This window comes from Mus musculus, chromosome 10 (assembly GCF_000001635.26).
Source record: "Mus musculus strain C57BL/6J chromosome 10, GRCm38.p6 C57BL/6J".
In the NCBI taxonomy this organism is placed as follows: domain Eukaryota; kingdom Metazoa; phylum Chordata; class Mammalia; order Rodentia; family Muridae; genus Mus; species Mus musculus.
This window is the reverse complement of record NC_000076.6, coordinates 3,252,673-3,272,375: the sequence shown is the minus strand read 5'-3', so window position 1 is coordinate 3,272,375 and position 19,703 is coordinate 3,252,673. Positions and strand designations below refer to the sequence as shown.

The window sequence follows — 19,703 nt, the reverse complement described above, 5'->3', positions numbered from 1 at the left end:
CTGTGATCAGGATGTAAAGTGAATAAAAAAGAAAAAAAAAGTAAAATTTTAAAAAAAGTTACAATGAGAAATGTTTGTACATTTTACACAAGGTTGTCTCCCTGCTCACTCCCCCCTCACAAGACTGTGGGAAAAATTTAATAATACTGTAAAGGGTTATATCTGTCATTTATAAATAAATAAAATAGAAAAATTATCTCCTCATATATTATCTGAACTATATTTACTGTAGCTTCTCCCCTTTTCATGTAAAGCATTTTTTATTGGTTGAGATTTTATTTTCTTTTTTTCTTAAAGCAAGGCATACAACTATAATACATGGTTCTGATTTGCCAAACACCTAAACATATACAAAACTGTTAACGAACTGGTAGATAGCAACATTTTCTTGGACAAACCACTGAAGAGTTAGAGATCACATTTTCACTTTCTACTACTGTTTCTGGGCTAATCTTAGCGCTGTGGTAAGAAAATTTTCTGTGCTCTGAAAATGTCTAAGATTTGCCCTTACTAAGTGCTACATTTTTATTAAATTTACAAATGAGGTACTTGTTCTTTGGTTTAAAAGCAAACACCATAAAATGTGATCAACTATCATACTTTAAATCTCTGCACTGGGTAGGGGGTTGTCAGCCTTTTGACTGGTTTGATATTTGGTTTTCAAGTGTTTGTTAAAGAATGATTTTTTTCTTCAATGTCAAATACCCTCACATTGAACTTGATTATTTTGAATTTGTTCACAGGGGTAGATGATTCTTAGCAAATAAGAAAACTTTGTTCAGAGAAGAAACTGTGTCTCAAAATTGGGTTTCTGTTCAATTCCAATAATTTACTTGTTTATAGTTGTCTTTCCATTACATTTATTTATCACAGCTTTTAAAACTTAATTTTAAGTGATCACAAATGGGCTGGCACGAAAAACAGCTAAAATCTGACCAAAGGCCTTATTATAACACCTGAAACTTAGAAACTGCCAGAAAACAACAAGGGCAGAACAAGATCTAGGCACAGACAAGAACTTTGTGAAAAAAGTTTCACATACCACAGGAAACAAGAACTATTTCGTAAGGTATGTTCCCCGAGGTTGACAAAATGAGATTGCACAAACTGAATAAGCTTCTGCCAGCAGAGGGAACACCCAGGAGAATGCAGAGGGGGCCAAAGAGCACAGTGGATCACTGCCAACTGTACTTCAGGTGGGGGTGAGGGATGGAGGGCGGGGCTGAAGCCTGACTGTATAAAGACCTATAAATCTCTCTCTCTCTCTCTCTCTCTCTCTCTCTCTCGCTCTCTCTCTCTCTCTCTCTCTCTCTGTCTCTCTCTCTCTCTCTCTCTCACACACACACACACACACACACACACACATGCAAACGAGCATGCACCTTCTAATTAATAAATTGGTTATTGAACTAAACAGATAATTCCAAAAATAAGTACCAGAAAGAGCAATAAACATTTGAAAGACAGCTGTTGTACATCTTTAGCCTTCAGGGAAATGCAAACTAAAACTTCGTTAGAGTAGCTATCACCCTGGTCAAATTAGTTTTCACGGAGAAAACAAACTATAGCTAACACTAGTGACTCAAGACTTACACACTGCTGGTTGAACTGTAACTGACCCAACCACTGGGGAAATCAGAAACTAAAAAGCCACTCCTGAGCATTCCAAATTATCTAAGTCCTGTCACATCCATGTTTATTGGGGACGTATTCACAATAGTTAAGACATAGAACCATTCAGTTCTACACAGAGAAACTCTACTGAAAAACTGAAAAGAAAGAAAACAAAACAAAAGAAAGACATAGTGCTTCTATGTTAGCAACCCTCACAGCAAACTGTGATCTTCTTGGGATTCATGACTTAGCTGCTGAGAGGCCTCAAGCACATTCTTCGCCCTTCCAAAGACTAATTTTCATCCCTGTCTCTCTATGCTGCTTCTTCTCAGAGCTCCTCTCAGAGTTTCACCTGCTCAGGGATGAACACTAGGCCACTTCTGTTGTTTTCTATTGTGATAGAAAGGCGGCTCGTGTCCAGACAGACCATACCAGATGGCTCTCTTAGATAGAGAAACTAGTGGATTAGGCCAGAAAAAATCCTGAAAAGATAGATAGATAGATAGATAGATAGATAGATAGATAGATCAATAGATCGATCTCAGGCTCCTGAAGGTTTAAATGAAAGGTGTGTACCCCCACACCTGGCCTACCATTATTTCTTTTATAGAAAGATATTTTTAAATAAAGATGTTAGAATGGCAACAACCTTGTGTGACCTTCCAATATAGCTTTATTCCTTTCCAGGGTTATTTCTAAGATTCACAAGCAAGACTAAATCATTGTTTTCAGTTAAGAAAAAAAAAATCTCATGCCCTGCTCTTCTTTTGACTTAGGCTTTTACTCATCAGTTTGGATTCTATCCAATGAACCCAAGAGCTACATCTGGGTTCATTTGTCAAACAAAGGAAAAGTATACTGGCAACAGTAGCAACACCTTCTCAGAGGTCTTCCTGTCTTGACTTCCCTCCCAGACACTTCTGACCCTCATCTTTAAAATCTCTTTTTAGTTAAGCCCAACTCTGCTCCAGACTTGCTCATCCTGAAATTCTTTTCTATGGTGAAGTCAAGAATCTGGCTTAACCCTGGCAGAGATCCCTAAAGGCGAGGGATCTCTTGGGTAGGGGGAAGTCTCCATCCTAGACAGGAAGGGGCTTGACAGTCCAAGCCCATGAGGCCTTCGAATCAGCCAGGATCCTGGGAGAACAAGAATAGGGCAGAAGGTTGAATTAGAGAGCTTTAAAAGAAAGCCAGATGAGAATGGGATGTGTCTCTAAGCTTTCCTCTGCCTGCCAATCTCACACCAGTCTCAAGATGGTCATGGACTTGGCCCTAGAGATGATTTTAATGAGTTGCAGGCTACAGATACAGCTTTCAAAAGTTTAAGCATTTTGATGAAATTGTGGCATTTAAAAAATGTGTCCTGCTCAATTTCCACATAGCTAGGAGTGAATACTCTTCCCTCGAGGAATTAATTGGGGTTAATTATGGAAGTGACCCTAGATGAATATAAGTAGTACAAGTGACTAGCTTAGTAATAACTCTGATTTCTGTGACATCACAGGTCCCAGTTTCAGCTAATTCAAGCTGGAACACTATCCTAACCAGGGCCACTTGAATGGATGGAAAAATCCCTGAATGGAGAAGAGAAAGATCACAGAAAGGGGCCACCAACCAAAACCTGAGTCTTCTCAGAGTCCATACCTAGGTGTTACTATTTCACTCTCACTGGTCACCACACCAGCCTCAAACAGTCACTTGAGGTTGTTTAACTAGCCTTTAGCCTATAGCTGGGTGAATCCATGAATGACTGTAGGGACACCATGGTTGCAAAAGTCACTAAAAAGAAAATCTCAAGAAAAGGGACCCTCTCCCTCATCACCACCACCACCACCATCACTGCAAGCTGGGGTGCGGATAGCTTGGTTATTAAAGTATTTGCCTTGCAAACGTGAAGACCCCAGAACTCACGTTCTAAAACTTAAAATACATTTAAAAGCTGTCAGTGAGGTGGTGTGGACTTGAAGTGAGTCTTCAAGAAAGAAAATAGGCGGCGGGGATTGCTTTCCTCTTTCCGCCATCTTGGCACCTGTGGAGGCCTGCTGGGAACAGGACTTCTAAAAGCAAGTATGTCTGGAAGGCTTTGGTGCAAGGTCATTTTTGCTGTCTACAAGCGAGGTCTCCGGAACCAAAGAGCGCACACGGCTCTTCTTAAAATTGAAGGAGTTTATGCCCGAGATGAAATGGAGTTCTTCTTAGGCAAGAGATGTGCTTGTGTGTACAAAGCAAAAAACAATACAGTGACTCCTGGAGGCAAACCAAGCAAACCCAGAGTGATCTGGGGAAAGGTAACTCGGGCCCACGGAAACAGCGGTATGGTTATTGCCAAATTCCGAAGCAACCTTCCTGCAAAGGCCGTTGGACACAGAATCCGTGTGATGCTGTACCCATCCAGGATTTAAACTAATGGAGAGTAAATAAATAAAAGTAGAAAGAAAGAAAGAAAGAAAGAAAGAAAGAAAGAAAGAAAGAAAGAGAGAGAGAGAGAGAGAGAGAGGGAGGGAGGGAGAAGAAAGAAAGAAAGAAAGGAAGAAAGAAAGAAAGAAAGAAAGAAAGAAAGAAAGAAAGAAAGAAAGAAAGAAAGAAAGAAAGAAAGAGAAAGTAGACAAATCCCTCAGGGTCGGCTGACTGGCAGCTTACCTTAGTCGGCAGGTACCACGCCCAGGCACTTGAGGAATGACACCCAAGGAAAACTCTGGACTCCACGAACACTTTTCCTAAGGTCTTGGCTTTTCCAAGTCACGGTGTATACTGGGAATGCACAGCGCTGCTAAAAGTATGGTAACAATTGTCTTTAATCGTCTTGATTTCTTATTAGGCAGTATTTGGGAAGAGACCTTCTGGGCTTTTAAAAAACTGAAAATAAACCAAGCCAGAACTTGTCTTTCTTCTGCAGATGACTATGCAATTTCGGGCTAGGAGGTAGGAGGAAGGAATGGCATGGGGAAGAGCACAAACACTCCAAGCTCCACCTGGCTGGGTGGGGAGACAGACACACCTATTTCTCCCCCACGGTGCAGCCACCAGTTTCTCCCTCAGCCTGCCAGCGATCCCAGCAGAAGGCATCAATTTTATTGTTCGTTCCTGCTTCTGATATTGATGGTCTCTGGGCACTGGTGAGTTCTGGGAAGGGACCTCCAAGCCCCTGGGAAAACCAGGGGATCCTGGAGACCCGGGTTAGTCAGGACTTCTGTGAACTGTCGGAACTGGATAGAAAGAATCATCGAGGTCCAGAAAGTGAGCAGCGCCCAGGGACCCGGGAGTGATTCCCCTCTAAGAGTTCAAGGAAAGGATGGGACTAGGGACAGAGATAGCAGGAAGGACAAAGAGGGAATGCTTGAAAGCACAGCCCACAGCTCTGCAATCATCCGCTGAGTTACTTAGGCTTCCTTTGTTCTCTCTTGAAAGCAGTCACGCCTGCCTTCAGCTGGCTCCAGTCATCGAAGGCAATGCTCGCAATGCTGGCAATGCTCTGCTTGTTATGGCTCTACTTCTCTTGATCCTGGAGTCCTGTAGTGCAGGTGAGTCCCTGGGATCTGACTGGAGGGATGCAGGGAGTGCAGACTCAAAGCCAAAGTGACTAAGACTGGTCTTCCCTGTGGGACCGCTTCTACCCTTCCTCAGCCAACCATCACTTCTGTAGGCTCCTTCTGGGTCTTGTTCTCCAATGTTTCACCACTTGGAGAGGGGTGGAAGAATGGCAGCATTTAGTTACTGCAGGGTGGGATGAGGGAGGCTAGGAATCATGGGAGGTTAAGGTGGCAGATAGAAATCACTAAACAGATGTTGTGACTGAATTGGCACACGGTGGATCCCTCTAGGAAGTGGCACTTCCTCTCTCCACGTTTTGTGCACTCTACAAACTGTCTTCCTCATTCTCCTTATAATCACTCCAGTGTCCCTGGGTTCTTTGCACTTAAACTTTATCTTGAACTTTACCAGGTGGAAGCAGAGAAAACTCATTCACTTCAGATACAGAAGCTGAAAACATGAAAGCTTTACTTTCTGAGTGGTCAGGGAGGAAGCCAGTTTGGGATCTGAACCGTGTCCCAGAAAATCGATTGCATAACATTTTAAAAAATATTTATTTATTTATTATTAATTATTTTATTTATTTACATTTCGAGGGTTGTCCCCCTTCCCATTCTCCCCTCCACAACCCCCTTCCATCCTATCCCCCTCCCCTTTGCCTCTAAGAGCCACCCACCCACTCTTGGCTCATCCCTCCAGCATCCTCCTTCACTGGGGCAACAAGCCTCCAAAGGACCAAGGGATTCCCCTCCCACTGATGCCAGATAAGGCAGTCATCTGCTACATATGCAGCTGGAGCCAAGGACCCACCCCTGTATACTCTGGTTGGTGGTTTAGTCCCTGGAATCTCTGTGGGATCTGGTTAGTTGATGTTGTGGTTCTCCCTATGGGGTTGCAATCCCCTTCTGCTCCTTCAGTCCTTCCCCTAACTCCTCCATTGGGGTCCCAGGCTCAGTCCAAAGGTTGGCTGCGAGTATTTGCATCTGTCTTAGGCAGGTGGCAGAACCGCTCAGAGGACAGCCATACCAGGCTCCTGTCAGCAAGCACTTCCTGGCATCCACAATAGTGTTGGGGTGCAACTACCTCCTAAAACCCGGCAAATCAGAACACCCAGAGCCTGACCATCCATAGCTACCCACTGCCCCTTTTGTTGTCTGTTTTGAGGCAGATTTCACTCTGTGACTCTAAACAAGGCTGAGCTATAAATCACTGAGTAATCAAATCTGGCTGCTAGTGGGAGCAGTCACCTCGCTCAGCCTGTAAGGAATGTTCCACCACACCCAGCTTGATTCTCTAAATCAGGATCCCAGCTCTCTCATAAGTGACAACATGCAGCCTCCTTCCTGATCACGAATCCTTGAGTTTGGTAATTATTTAAATATAGCAACATCTGATTGGCTGATCATCTGTTGTGCTCTGGGACCTCTGTGTTCCGTTAGCCATGACCCATCACCTTGGTTTCTGGTCCCACACTGCAGTTACCTCATTAGTCGTATAAATCATATGCTGTTCACATTTGCCTGATTTTATTTCTGTTCCTATGACAAAACACTAGGACTGAAAGCAACTTGGAAGAGAAAGTCTTGCCTGATGTATAAATCCAGGTTAAAGTCCATTATTAAAGAAAGTCAAATAGGAATTAAATCATGACATTTATAGTCAAGATCAGAGAGAGACAATGTACCCATGTGACCTTCTTACCTGAGCAGGTGAATTTTTCTTAGGTAGTACAGCATTTCCTACCCAGGAATGTCTATGTATAAACACTAGCTTTTTCAAAACCTAAGAGGATAGCATTGCCCAGGTACTTACTCATATGTACCCTGAAGATCTTCATAGACCAGCACATATAAATAGTCACTTTTCATTTTAATAACACATGACATATCATTCTAGAACTGTGTCCTAAGATTCCATCTGTGCTGTGTTTATGAAGACTATTCATACAGACTTAGTTTTGGCAAAAGATGATAAAAAGTAGCCGAAAAGAAATTGATGCTTTTCTGAAGGACAATTGGTAATATTTATCAAGAGGCTAAAATAACAAAACCTAAAATTGAGACTATAAATACTGGAGCTGAAGAGAGGAAGAGAGAGAGAGAGAGAGAGAGAGAGACAGAGACAGAGACAGAGACAGAGACAGAGACAGACAGACAGACAGACAGAGACACAGAGAGAGAGAGAGACAGAGAGGGGGGGGGAGAAAGAGAGACAGAGACAGAGAGAGACAGAGAGAAAACGCTCTGCAGTTAAGAGTACTCTGAAGCAAATCCACTGCTATTTATACCTGGGAAGGGTATGAAAGTTCATTCTAAGAACAAACCCAGGTTTAAGAGGAACAGAGGTTACAAGGCTCATGGCTTATTTTCCCAGTTTCTCAAAAGCTCAGAATTCTCCTCACACAGTTTCATTCATGGACTGTGTTCTGGCAGTACCCATCTCTTCTGCATCAACGGGAGAAAGGGGGAAAAAGCTTCTGACAGTGTTAGTAATCTGTGCAATTTCATTTCTGACAAAATATGGTATGAATTAGTGAAATAGACAGTCTCCACGCCTCCTGTCTCACTTCATCAAGATATATCAGGTCATTGACATCAGTGACTCCATCTTGCTTTGTTCCGGTTCTCACTCTTAGACTTGTAGGGATCAGGCTGTGCCCTGCTCTAGGTTACTCCTTATTATGTAAAATGATGGCTTTCAGGCTGGATCTTGCCCGAGGTGATTCCATTTTACAAGCAACAAGTTGATGACTCGACACCATCTCCTCTACAAATAGATATACCCTCTGTCCAGCACCACCATTGAGGCAAAGACAGATAAATCAGTAATTTTAAAAGTGAAAATGTATCATTTATAACTATTATCAAAAATTAATTGGACACAAAAGCATGAGGGCATATCAAAACCATACTGGAAATAACAGATATAATATTCCCAACTGAAAAAGGGTGCAACACACTCACCTGGACCCATAAAAAAAACACACCTAACTCTGCCAACCACCACCAATCTGCCAACAGACTCTGATGTGTGTATCAAGAGGCCACCAAGCAGGGAAGTCTTGATGGTCCCCTGAGCTTTACCTCAGTGACTACTGTTAACATGTGCTTCAATTCCTATCCATGCTGTCTATTCAAACTGACCTGTCCTTCACCTCATCTCCCTAGTCCCATGATCCTGCACTTCATCTTCTGCAGTACCATTCAATTCTGAGCCTGGCCAAGCCCCGTTAGCCGATAGCTCTGCACCTGGCCAACTGCGTCTGCATCAACTCTACTTTTGTTTTAGTGATCTTTTTATGCTGTGGACACCTTAATCTTTCTCTGGTCATTCTATGACCTACACACATACATCATGTGTATGTGCACACACACATACACAAAGACAAACACCACATACCTGTGCATACACACACACACACACCACCATTCATGCATACATATACACCACATACACACACACACATATATACCACATAATGCATACACACATATCACATACATACATATATACACCACATACATGCAAATACACATGCATGCAAACCTACATATATATGTATATATATATATGTATATATGTATATGTATATATATATATATATATATGCATAATCTGAGACCTGGCAGGAAGTTGTATCACACACCTTTAATTCCAGCACATGGAGACAGAGGCATGTGGATTTCTGAGTTTTTGGCCAGTCTGGTTTACAGAGTGAGCTCCAGGACAGTCAAGGCTACACTGAGAAACCTTGTCTTGAAAAATCAAAACCAAACAAAAAATCTGGGAGTTAAAACTAGTAATCACTATTGGAATAAAGAACCCATATTTGCCATTAGCCACCTATCAAAGGTAATTGGAAGTCCTTGGCAGATTGAAACCAATAAAACAGATGTATCCTGCAATTTCATTATTTCTCAATAAATACTGGTATTGTAGAGGACAGAAACATATCCACCTACAAGCTGACATAGCATTTTTATGGCAGAATTCCATTTGTTAAAGAAATCAAATGAGTAAACAAGCCTTTAGCAAAGGAATTAGAAACATATAATTTTCCCTATCAAGTTAAACCATTTAGGCATGTAAATAAAAGTCATTCGCCCTACCAAAGACACATAGACAAGAGACCGAGCTGCTCTGCTGATTCAGAACCTGCCTCACACCACAGTGTAACCTTACACTGTTCAGGGTGATACCTGACCCATGGGCTGAAATGAGGGAAACCTAAAATCCAGGAAGATCAGGAGTCAGAGATCTGGGATTACAGGTGTGTGACATCAGGTTCAGCTTCAGTGATCACATGGCTCATCAGCCACTAGCCTGCTCAGCTCCCTTCCCTGCCCAACTAGCCTTCCCCACTTTCCCTTCCCCAGAATGCCTTTTACCCCAACAGGGGCAGTCTGTGCTCATTCCTGAAGACACCTCAGCTAATCAGAGGCTGGAAAGCCTTGTCCTCTGTGGAGGACTCTGGCAATGGTACTGAGTGGAGACCTATAGAAATTCTGCCCTTGCTTCCAGGCCCATGTAGTCTACCTTCTATGGAGATGGCATTAGAAAATGGTGTTCATTAGTCAGGAGTGGGTTCCTTATTTTCTAAATGGAAGATACTACATTTTAAAATGCAATTCGACAAGCTTCACTGTATATCTCTCTGCATCAAATACTCAATTCTGCATTTGGTGTGACAGCAACAGAAAGCAACAAGCTGATGACTGAGTAGCAGATTTGTCCTCTAACCCAGATTAGGGTGTTTCCCATGTATAGGTGCCCATTCCCCCCAGAGTGTCTTCAAGAGTACTGTGAAAGCTGCATCTTTCCCAGGCAGCAGTGGATTCTAAGCTGCCAGTGACTTCTGGGTCAGGTAGAAATGGCTGGAGGAGGTCCTGGATTTAAGACGTCTTGATCTCTCCATGGCTGTCCAATGCATTCCGTGGATCCCATAGAACAAAGAGGACACCCCCTTGAAGCCCGAGGTGCTTGATGAGGAAGAGGTGGCTGCTAACTTGAGAACTGGCCACAGTCACTTCCTCAAGATGAGATAAGATTTACAATCATCTGGGGAAAAGAGGATACTCAGGCAAAAGTGCTTGTCTCTTTCTGCTCTCAAAACATAGTGGCTTGTTATGTCTCTGCAGCAATTCCCTCTCATTTCTAAATATCTTATCTGAATGTGACTTGTCCATCTAATAACCTGGGGAAAAGAACTCACCTTATGATGTGTCCCTGAGCCTGATGCCCTATCTGATAGTACAGGAGTAGAGGCTGATCTCTCCCAGAGCCCAAACCTGCGACATATGGCACAGAATAAGCATTATCTTACTGAAAGGGAGAAAATGGAGCACAGTGAGGAAATGCCAGGCCCAGACAAGATGAATGAGCAGCAGATTAAACTTCAAACCCTGCATCTCCATGTCTGATGTCAAAGTACTCTCCAGTTCTCCAAATCCTTTCAGCTTTGCTGACTGCAACAGACTTCTGTCCCTGATGCTGGATCTACCAGTTAGCAGATCTCACTGTCAGGTAGCCCTAGACTGTGGCATCTCCAAAATTTTGGGTTCTCAATGAAATCCAGCCTTCTCCTTCAGAGCTTCACGCCAGGGTCTCCCTGAGTCTCCATGCATGGACACCCCTGACACAGGCCTGGTCCCCACAGCTTACTTAGCTAAGCATGGAAATTCCATAACCCCTTTCTTGTATCCTTGACTCTAGAGCCAGAGCCACAAGACCAGAGCTGCCAAGTTCTTCTACTTTTGCTGAGGCAAAATAAGAAAAAATAGTAGAGTAGGGGAAAATGAAGACAGGAAGAAAACAGGTGGAAGTGGCAGAGAGGGAAAAGGAAGGGGAAGCTGGAAGCTGGTTGAAGGGAACAGGAAAGAGGTCCCCACACCTATGTCACTGTACTTGACACGTAAAATCTTAGGGAGAGAAAGGGAAAGAGGTTTTGTTTTTGTCTTTGTTTTGTTTTAGCACCCCATTTGCAGTTTTTAGTGTAACTACAATGCAAATTTGTTAGATGTTACTTTTATAAAAAAATATTTAATTTTAGATTCCAATGCTCACACAAACACGGGACAATAAGTGTGCACACACATCTCTAGGTCTTGCTTGCTTCTCTGTGCATTCTGCTAAAGAGGATAGCTCCATGGTATTGAGTCCTCTTTAGCTGTTAATGAAAGTCTGGGTGACCAGGAGCCGTAAATGTGCTGGGAAACAAGGACCCAAAGAAGGAGAGAGAGATTGGGGTTTCAACCAGGCCACAGACAGAGATCTCTCCCTGAGAATGCATTAGGTGTGTGGTTTAGGGTAGGAGAACCTGAGATCTGATGCCCAGCAGTGTTGTGTAAAGGGTACAGTGGGAGCAAAGATGAGCACTGAGCTCACAGCTGGCAGCTCCCTTTCCATGCCCAGCTGCAGCCTTACTCCAGGATCTTTCCTAAACAACAGGCTCCATGTTGAATTTACCATGTGTTTCATGATGCCTCCTTTCCCCTGTGGTCAGCTAGATTTTCATCCCCAGGAATATGGATGCTAACTGACATACTTTATACTTCAGAAATTGATATTCATCAATAAAAGTACTTGTAAGATGAAGCTACCTGGGGATAGCATGTGTACCTGTGGAGTCCTACTAACCTAAGACAATCAAAGATGGCACAGAATGAAGGTTCCAGAAGGTGGTGGACTTCTTGATTAAAGTTTACTCTTCCTAACCCTTCTCCTGTCAGAGGGATTCTGAGTGCTAGAAACCCATGACTCCTCTGGACCCTTGCTCCCACTTTGGACCTCACTTGCATGTTTCTATCATAGGCACATATGCCCTAAATTGCAAACTCACTGTCAAGTATCGTACTCTACAAGGACTGTGCTCAGTGAATGGAAAGACTTTCCTTGATTTTGGTGATGAAAACCATGAGGGAAATGCCACTATGCTGTGTCCTGCTTTATACCAAAGCCTGACAGATATTTCAGAAGTAATGTGGAGCCTGCAATCAGGTAAGTATGGGACAGAATGCAAAGGTAGACATGATGAATGAGAGAGAGCAAGAGAAGAGCTCGTGAAGGAAGGGGCTGCTGAATTATTTGCATAAAAGAGATGAATATTTTCCCTACCTGGAACTTAATGGTATGGATTGTGTAAGCAATGGCAATCCAGGGAGGGAAGATTACAGGTCCCAAGTGTGCAGAGAAAGCCTGGACCATTGGGGGAGTGATGGTTCTATAAAGGTTAGAAGATGATGTTGTGTGTCATTTGTAGGTAATGATGCCTTGAATGTCACAACAAGATCTCAGTATTATCAAGGAGAATTCATTGATGGATTCTGGGACATCAACACTGATGAACAGCATAGCATCTACGTTTATCCACTTAATAAGACCTGGAGAGAAAGTCATTCTGATAACAGCAGTGCCATGGAGCAGTGGAAGAACAAGAACCTAGAAAAAGATATCAGGAATGTCCTCATGGTAGATTTCAGTTGCTGCCTCAACAAATCGTCGCCACACTTTAGAGAAATGCCAAGTAAGTGGTTAGGCAGATTTTCACAAGGAACACTCACAGGGTGGAAAAGACATGGGAGTGCTCTTGAAAATTCTGATGACTTCCTCATTTGAATGTGAGCATGTGTACATAATGGAAATCTTCACCTTTGCTTTCGTGATAGTGAAATAAACTCTGTAAGGTCATCTCACACACTAGCTGTTGCACAGCAAAAGGGGTGGATTTCTGTGTGCTGCTGAATTACCCAAGGACCCAGAAGCTGAGGAGATTTGTTCAGATTTGAGGTCTGGTTTAAGCCTCAACTTATGTCTTCATTTTAGCCTTGCCAACCACTGCTGCACATGTGGACCAGCCTCGATCCATGGCATGCAAGTCCAGCCCCTTTGATGGGTTGATAATGATATTGCTCATCTACATCCTCTAGCGTGTTTTCTAAGGAGAATTCTTGACAGAGACAGGTACTGGGGACAATTTTGGAAGTGGAGTAAGGGACAGATGGGTGAGGACTGAGGAAGCAGGAGTGAGTGAGTTCCAGGAGTCCTGCTCCTGTCGCTCAGCTGCAGATTCTTCCTGAGAAAGGAGGCAGGAGATTCAGGTCAGGTCACCTGCTAGCAATAGCTTGTGCATGTTCAGTCTTGATAGGAGAGGAACATGATAAAGACCAGTGGAAATGCCAAGGGAACACAGCAGGTGTCTGGTCAGAGCAGGTTCCTAGTTAGGAGCATGCCATGCTGCAGATGTGGGGGCTGCAGGAACACATTAGAAGAACATGGTTATTCTTCTTAATCTGTAAAGGGAAGAGGATTCCAACTCACAGAAGAATAAAAAAAGAGAGAAGATTAAAGAATAGGGAGATACCCACTGACAAGCCCACTTGCTGACCCATATTTTATTCCAAACTCACAAGCACTACAGGTCGAGGAGGTCCAACCCCTTCTTCTCCAGAGACAGAGGCATTCACACAGCCACCTTGCAGACACGCAGCTGACACTCATGAACATAACACAGAAACAAACAATGCAGCAGCAGCTGGAGCAGTGTTCCCACTGGAGACAGGTGGACTGAGCTGCTCCTGGAGTCCATTGCTCCCACCTGAACTGCCCTGATGGCTAAGGCGGGGCAGGGACAGTCACCCCCACAGCTGGGAGCTACTCTCAGATGTTGAGAGTTTTAGAATGAAGGGGGAAGATGTCTAGATCCCCACTCAAGGCCTGGACAAACAGGTCCCAGGCTCCACTCTGGATAGGGATCCTTCAAGCTCCTCCAACCCCTCACTTAATCTGAGTCAGGGAGCAGAGCTGTTCATCAGTCCATTAACCTGAACCTCCATGCTCTGCAGCAGGGCCTGAGGCTGACTCTGGGATGCGGGGAAGGAGGGAAGAAGACAGTACAGGCTCCAGGGATGTAAAGCCCAGGAATGATGGGAGGAGGGAATGACCCTCAGCGAGTGGGTTTAGGAGTACTGATGACTGGTACAGGTGACCCAGGCTGTCCTCAGACCCTTTATACGATGTGTTTCCTTGCTGTAGGGTGAAGATGCTCCAGAGAAAGTCGTGACAATTCATCGGGTGCAGCCACTGCCCCTTTTCGTCATCCTCAACATATGACTCATCATGCTACAGACATAGTATTTCAAGGCCTTTCCACTGTGTGCTAGGCACTGTGGCCCTTGCTAATCACAGGTTCCTTTTTCTCTGGGTGATTTGTCCATAACATGCAATTACTTGATCTAGAGATTTGGAAAAAATATATTTATGTATCCATACCAACCATAAAAAAAACAACAAGAACAGAATAATCAAATCTCTTTAGTGGGAGTGTGAAGTCTTTACTCCTGTATAATCCATCAGTGTCTATGTAATTCTGAGACTGTCTAGGAGAAGCCTGCACAAGGCAATGTTCTCTATACCATCAATGAAAAATAGATATATGCGCCATTTTATATGACTATATATGATAGAAAAAAAACTACTTTATAACATAAGGTGAAAGTTTTTATTATTATTACTATTATAGGTTAGTTTGTGTGATAAGCACTAAGTAGCCCAGCCATGGCCACATGTACACTGGTGCAGCAGAGAACTTGGAACCTGCTCTGTCCGACAGGCTGGTTGCCCCTGCAGTGGCAATCTGGCAGTGAAATCTGGAAGGTCCTGGGCAGCTGTCACTACTGAGTCCACACCCTCTGATGCAGGTTCTGGGTCAGTGTTGCTTTCCCCTGTGCTGAGAGCATCTTCTTTGTGCACATACAGAAGCTGTGGTACAGGAGAGTGAACTCACGATTGTTCTCTCTGACCTCGGCATAGGCACTTTTGCACAAGTGCACTAGCACTCACACATCCTAAAAACGTGGAGATTGTAGAGTGTTTGTTCACTGTTGAAATACTGTGTTTTTTGAAGCAAGGTCTCACTCTGTAGACAAGGCTGGCCTGGACCTCACAGAAAAACACCTTGCCAGCATTAAGCTTAAAGACGTGTGTCACCATGCCTGAGTGATCACAGGATTTTAAGCTCTAATGGTGTGCTACTCAAGTATTAGAGATTTAAAATTGTCTTTTTCACACAGACGGTCATGTTTCTGAGAATGGGTGCTCCCTATTAATTTGTGAACTTTAGTGGCACTGAGTTGATGGGTATTATTATGTATCTGAGGAATCACTAAAGGGATCTAAGCCTAGGAAACAGAAATTGAGGAGTGTTTGTTTAGTAGAAGTAAATGGTAACTACATCAGGTCCCCAGACCTTAGCACAACTGACTCCATTGTGGAAGTGTTATTCAGGCTGTAAAACTCAGCACACAGACATCACCTACAGCCAAAATGAAAACAAAGACCTCATCCACCAAAGTCCATGGTTCTGAGATGTCTCTAATTGCAACAACTTTGCTCTTTGGCTTTTGTAGTTCTGCTTCTGACTAACTTCCTGGCAACTGAAGTATATCAACCCAGAATGGTTTTTGTGCTTAAAAGATCTCCCTGGTTAAAGCTCCATTCTATACTGGAACGCCAAAAATTTAGAATAATCAGGGCCAGCTAATAAAGAGTTTCTATTGGCTTAAATACCATTGTTCGGGGAGTTAGGTAGTGGAGGAAGCACGGAAGGGAGACTGCAAACAGGAAATAAAGTAATTAATCTAAAAAACATCGGAGCATTCTTCTTGGCTGAATTCCCCTAGAACAGCAATGTCCTTTCTGCAGTTTCCTTACTAGAAGGCTCTTACCGCTGGCTCTGGATGTCTAACTGCTGACTTGTATCTTTAAATGGATCTCTCTCTCTTTAGACGTTTGCTAACTTTCTTCAGGTGATTGGTTTTCAGGTGTTCAGGTTCCTGCGAATGGGTGCTGTCTGTATTATACAATGTGTACTTGAAATTTTCATAATATTTTCAGAGTATTCTATTGTAATTATATTACCTTACAAGATTTGTGGGGCTTCTCTTTGATTTGTGATTACACAGTTTTAGTATATTTTGTGTTCTTTAGTCAGACTATGCAATTGTCTATGAAGTTCAGTAAACTTTTGAAAAAATTTTGTTTCCATTGAATTTCTTTATCATTTCTATTCCATATTTAATTCTTGCTGAGACCTATTCCAACTTTCTTGCTTTACATTTGGTTGCATATCATTATTTATTCATGGCCCTTTTTTTATTTCGCATATGTTGATTAGGGATGTGTTGTTGGATGGGCTTGATGGATTATGCCTTTAATTCCAGCATTCTGGAGGCAGAGATAGGCAGATCTCTGAATTAGTGGGAACCTCTCTGATCTACACAGAGAGTTCCAGCACAGGCAGGTGTATACATAGAAACCTTGTCTTGAAAAGATGAAACAAAGAAAGAAAGAAAGAAAGAAAGAAAGAAAGAAAGAAAGGAAGGAAGAAAGAAAGGAAGGAAGAAAGAAACAAGTGTGTGGTTGGGGTCAAAGTGCAGAGAATGTGTGTCTGCAGAATACAAATGGGACATCTATATCATATGCCCTGCCCCCAAGGCTTAGGAGCCATCATGAAGAAGGAACGTCCTATCCAGGTTTTACAATAGTAAGTTTTCCTTCATTAGCTTAAAGATTTATTGTCATCTTCAATGTTTATTTTTATTATCAGTTTATGGTGCACACATATATGAGCACCATGTCATGCAAAGCTGGCAAAAGCCAGAGAGACATCTGAGCCCCGAGAACTGGAGTCAAAGACATTTGTGAGCCACAATGTCAGTGCTGAGAATTAAACCCAGGTCATCTGGAAGAGCACCCAATGATCTTAACCACTGTACCATCTCTCCAGTTCATAAAATATTTTTTATAGAGACAGAAAGTTGGAGTGGTAAGAGTTGGTCTGGAAGGAGTGAGGGGAAAGTGGGGGCCATGCATATGGTCAAAATACATGAATACAGGCATGACAAGCTCAATGAACAAAAACACCGTGTTTAGAAATGTCTTGTTTGAATTTAGAGGCCCACTGTCAAACCTTATGCAGAGAGTGCAAGACCTTGGAACACTCAGCCCTAAATCTATATCTCCAACAAGTCCCTCTTCTCTAAGAGTATTAAGTAGTGTTTCCAGCCCAAATTTCCAAAGTCTTCCACACCTATTCCTCCCCAAATCAACAAATTCAGGTTATCATATATTTAGCCCCACATCCAAGGCTAGAATTTCTTTTAATTTTATGTGTGTGTGCTATTACTATACACACACACACACACACACACACACACACACATATAATATATATATATATGTATATATATATATATATATATACACACACACACACACACACACATGTAGTCTCCCCTCCCCCAGCCTGAAACCTGCTTGCTCAGGGGTGGAGCTTCCTGCTCATTCGTTCTGCCACGCCCACTGCTGGAACCTGCGGAGCCACACACGTGCACCTTTCTACTGGACCAGAGATTATTCGGCGGGAATCGGGTCCCCTCCCCCTTCCTTCATAACTAGTGTCCCAACAATAAAATTTGAGCCTTGATCAGAGTAATTGTCTTGGCTACATTCCTTTCTCTCGCCACCTAGCCCCTCTTCTCTTCCAGGTTTCCAAAATGCCTTTCCAGGCTAGAACCCAGGTTGTGGTCTGCTGGCCGGCCACAACAATTGGCGAACCAACGTGGGACTGAGAAACGGCAAAGGATTTTTGGAAGAGACGCTGCTGGTTCGGAGCTCCATAAAATAAAGGATAAAGGAAATTCATACCGGAGAAGGTATGGGCTAAGCTGAGACAGCGTTAAACCCGAGCGCTGGTTCACTTAGGTTCAGCAGTGAGGAGCTGGGTAATAGGCGGTAGGCCGTAGCTCTCCGAAGCTACATGAGGTGTGAGAAAAGAAAGGGTTTATTAAAAGGAATAGGCGGATTGCCCCAGTTAATAAAAAATGCATCATAAGGGAGGAAAGTGTCCCCAAAAGCAGAGAGAAATTTCTCTCTGGGCCTTATAGCAGGAGTACTCTGTTCCCTTTTGTGTCTTGTCTAATGTCCGGTGCACCAATCTGTTCTCGTGTTCAATTCATGTATGTTCGTGTCCAGTCTGTATGAATGAATGTTCTATGTTTTGTGTTGGATAATAAAGATGGTATAAAAAGCTTTATCTGCAAAGCCGAGAGCTGCCACGTGTTTCAGCCAGGAATCAGACACGTGGCGGGAGGGCCCCTGCTGGAAAAACTGTTCGTTTTAGGAAATAAGGGCGAGTGCACAGCCTCTTAGTTTCGGAGTAAAAAAGCTAATAAATGGTTCATGATTAATGTGTTTGACAATGGTAAAGTGTTTTTTATTTTTATGGTTGTAGCTACAAAAATTATTATTCTCTGATTGGTCTAAATGTAACTGCTTCATTTGGTTCTTTTTTATTGGTAATGTGCTCTGAGTGTCTTCACATTCAGCTCATAAGTTGTTGGTTAAGATTAATAATTGTTACATTGCTACAGATGGTTAGTGTTATGTCAGGATACTCTGGTGGAGTCAGCTTGTGAGGCAGAAATGCCAAAAAGCTGCTCATGAGAAATGAATTTCTAGGACTCTCCTCCTGGATATTCTGGCGAAAGCCAACTCTCCAGTTTGGATCGGTTTGTCAGGCGAATAGCCTGGAAGCTGTTTCACGAGGATAAGAGTCCAGGGAAATTTTCCTCCCAGAGTTATGGCATCTCTTTCTCTAACCCATTATATTTAAATTTCCACCACATTAATCTAGTGTATAGATTCACGTGCACTCTATATAGTATTACTTTATAGTAAATGCCTTTTAAGACTGTATTCTAACATAGCTAAAGCCTTTTTCCAGTGTTCTTAGATTTCAGATAGCAGCAAGGAGCTTAACCTATTCAGTAACTAATTAGCCCCATCATAAAACAATATAAACATCTGTCATTTACTCAGCTGTCTGTAGATAGAGACTAAAAGTCTCACTGAGATAGAAATCTTTTACTACAGGCTACATTCTATGTCAAGTATAGTTGATATACTACCCTGATAAGGGGAAACTCTCCAGACAAGATAAGTTTTACTAGACCTAAAAATTTAGAGCTCTGTGATAGCGCATTACTCTTAAGGCCTGTCAAGAGTTAACAACCCCCTGATGCTTTTAACCTTAAAGTGTGAATTTCTTGCCTGACATTAGGCTGATCCTAGGCAGGGCTTGTTATCCCTAATGTAAACATTTAATTAGTCCCTGTAAATTCCTTTCTGCTGTAACTGGTGAATTTCAGTGTATCTTGTCTTTTTGTGATTTGTATCCTCTGAAAATTCGTTGTTATATAAGTCTGAAGCTCAACCAGAACAATACATTCAGATCCAACACCATTCTCCGTGTTCGACTGTCTGTCACTACATCTTATCTCTGCCCATCTACTCTAGAGACCCTTTCTTATGCAGGCACAAGGGACCAGAGGGCCTGTGGCAGATGGCGCCTTCGAACAGGGACACCAGAGTAGATTAGTCTTTTCTTTTCTTTCTTTTTTTTTCTTTCTATTCTTTATTTTCTCAGGCAAAGATAGGACCTCGTCAACCGCGCTGCAGACGGGCTGATACGTATATCAGTTAAGAAACGAGTAAGTTTTTAT

The 19,703-nt window shown here is 42.8% G+C and overlaps 1 protein-coding gene, 1 long non-coding RNA gene and 1 pseudogene across 6 annotated transcripts in view; 2 read left to right on the top strand and 1 right to left on the bottom strand.

Moving 5' to 3' along the window:
- Gm29826 overlaps positions 1-4,678 on the bottom strand; it is a 97,712-nt gene extending 93,034 nt beyond the window's left edge. Inside the window, exon 1 of one of the 2 annotated variants that reach the window (XR_380036.3) lies at positions 4,255-4,678. This is a non-coding gene — a long non-coding RNA (predicted gene, 29826). The remainder of the gene's footprint in view (positions 1-4,254) is intronic. The other variant, XR_003948982.1, reaches the window with a different exon arrangement.
- Gm16514 (predicted gene, Gm16514) lies at positions 3,605-4,046 on the top strand (annotated as a pseudogene).
- On the top strand, positions 4,285-16,174 carry H60c (histocompatibility 60c). 4 transcript variants are annotated; one of them, XM_030245225.1, is made up of 7 exons: positions 4,286-4,390; positions 4,511-4,730; positions 5,026-5,135; positions 11,956-12,141; positions 12,404-12,667; positions 12,967-13,104; positions 14,176-16,174. In XM_030245225.1, the coding sequence occupies exons 2-6, from the start codon at positions 4,555-4,557 to the stop codon at positions 13,068-13,070; spliced, it is 840 nt and encodes a 279-aa protein (XP_030101085.1). In that variant the 5' UTR covers positions 4,286-4,390; positions 4,511-4,554; the 3' UTR covers positions 13,071-13,104; positions 14,176-16,174. The 4 variants fall into 4 exon arrangements, with proteins under 4 accessions (XP_030101086.1, XP_030101085.1, XP_006512548.1 ...); XM_006512485.4 differs by having other exon boundaries at positions 4,287-4,390; positions 5,023-5,135; XM_030245226.1 differs by lacking the exon at positions 12,967-13,104 and having other exon boundaries at positions 4,285-4,390; positions 5,023-5,135.
- The last annotated feature ends 3,529 nt before the right edge of the window (positions 16,175-19,703 follow it).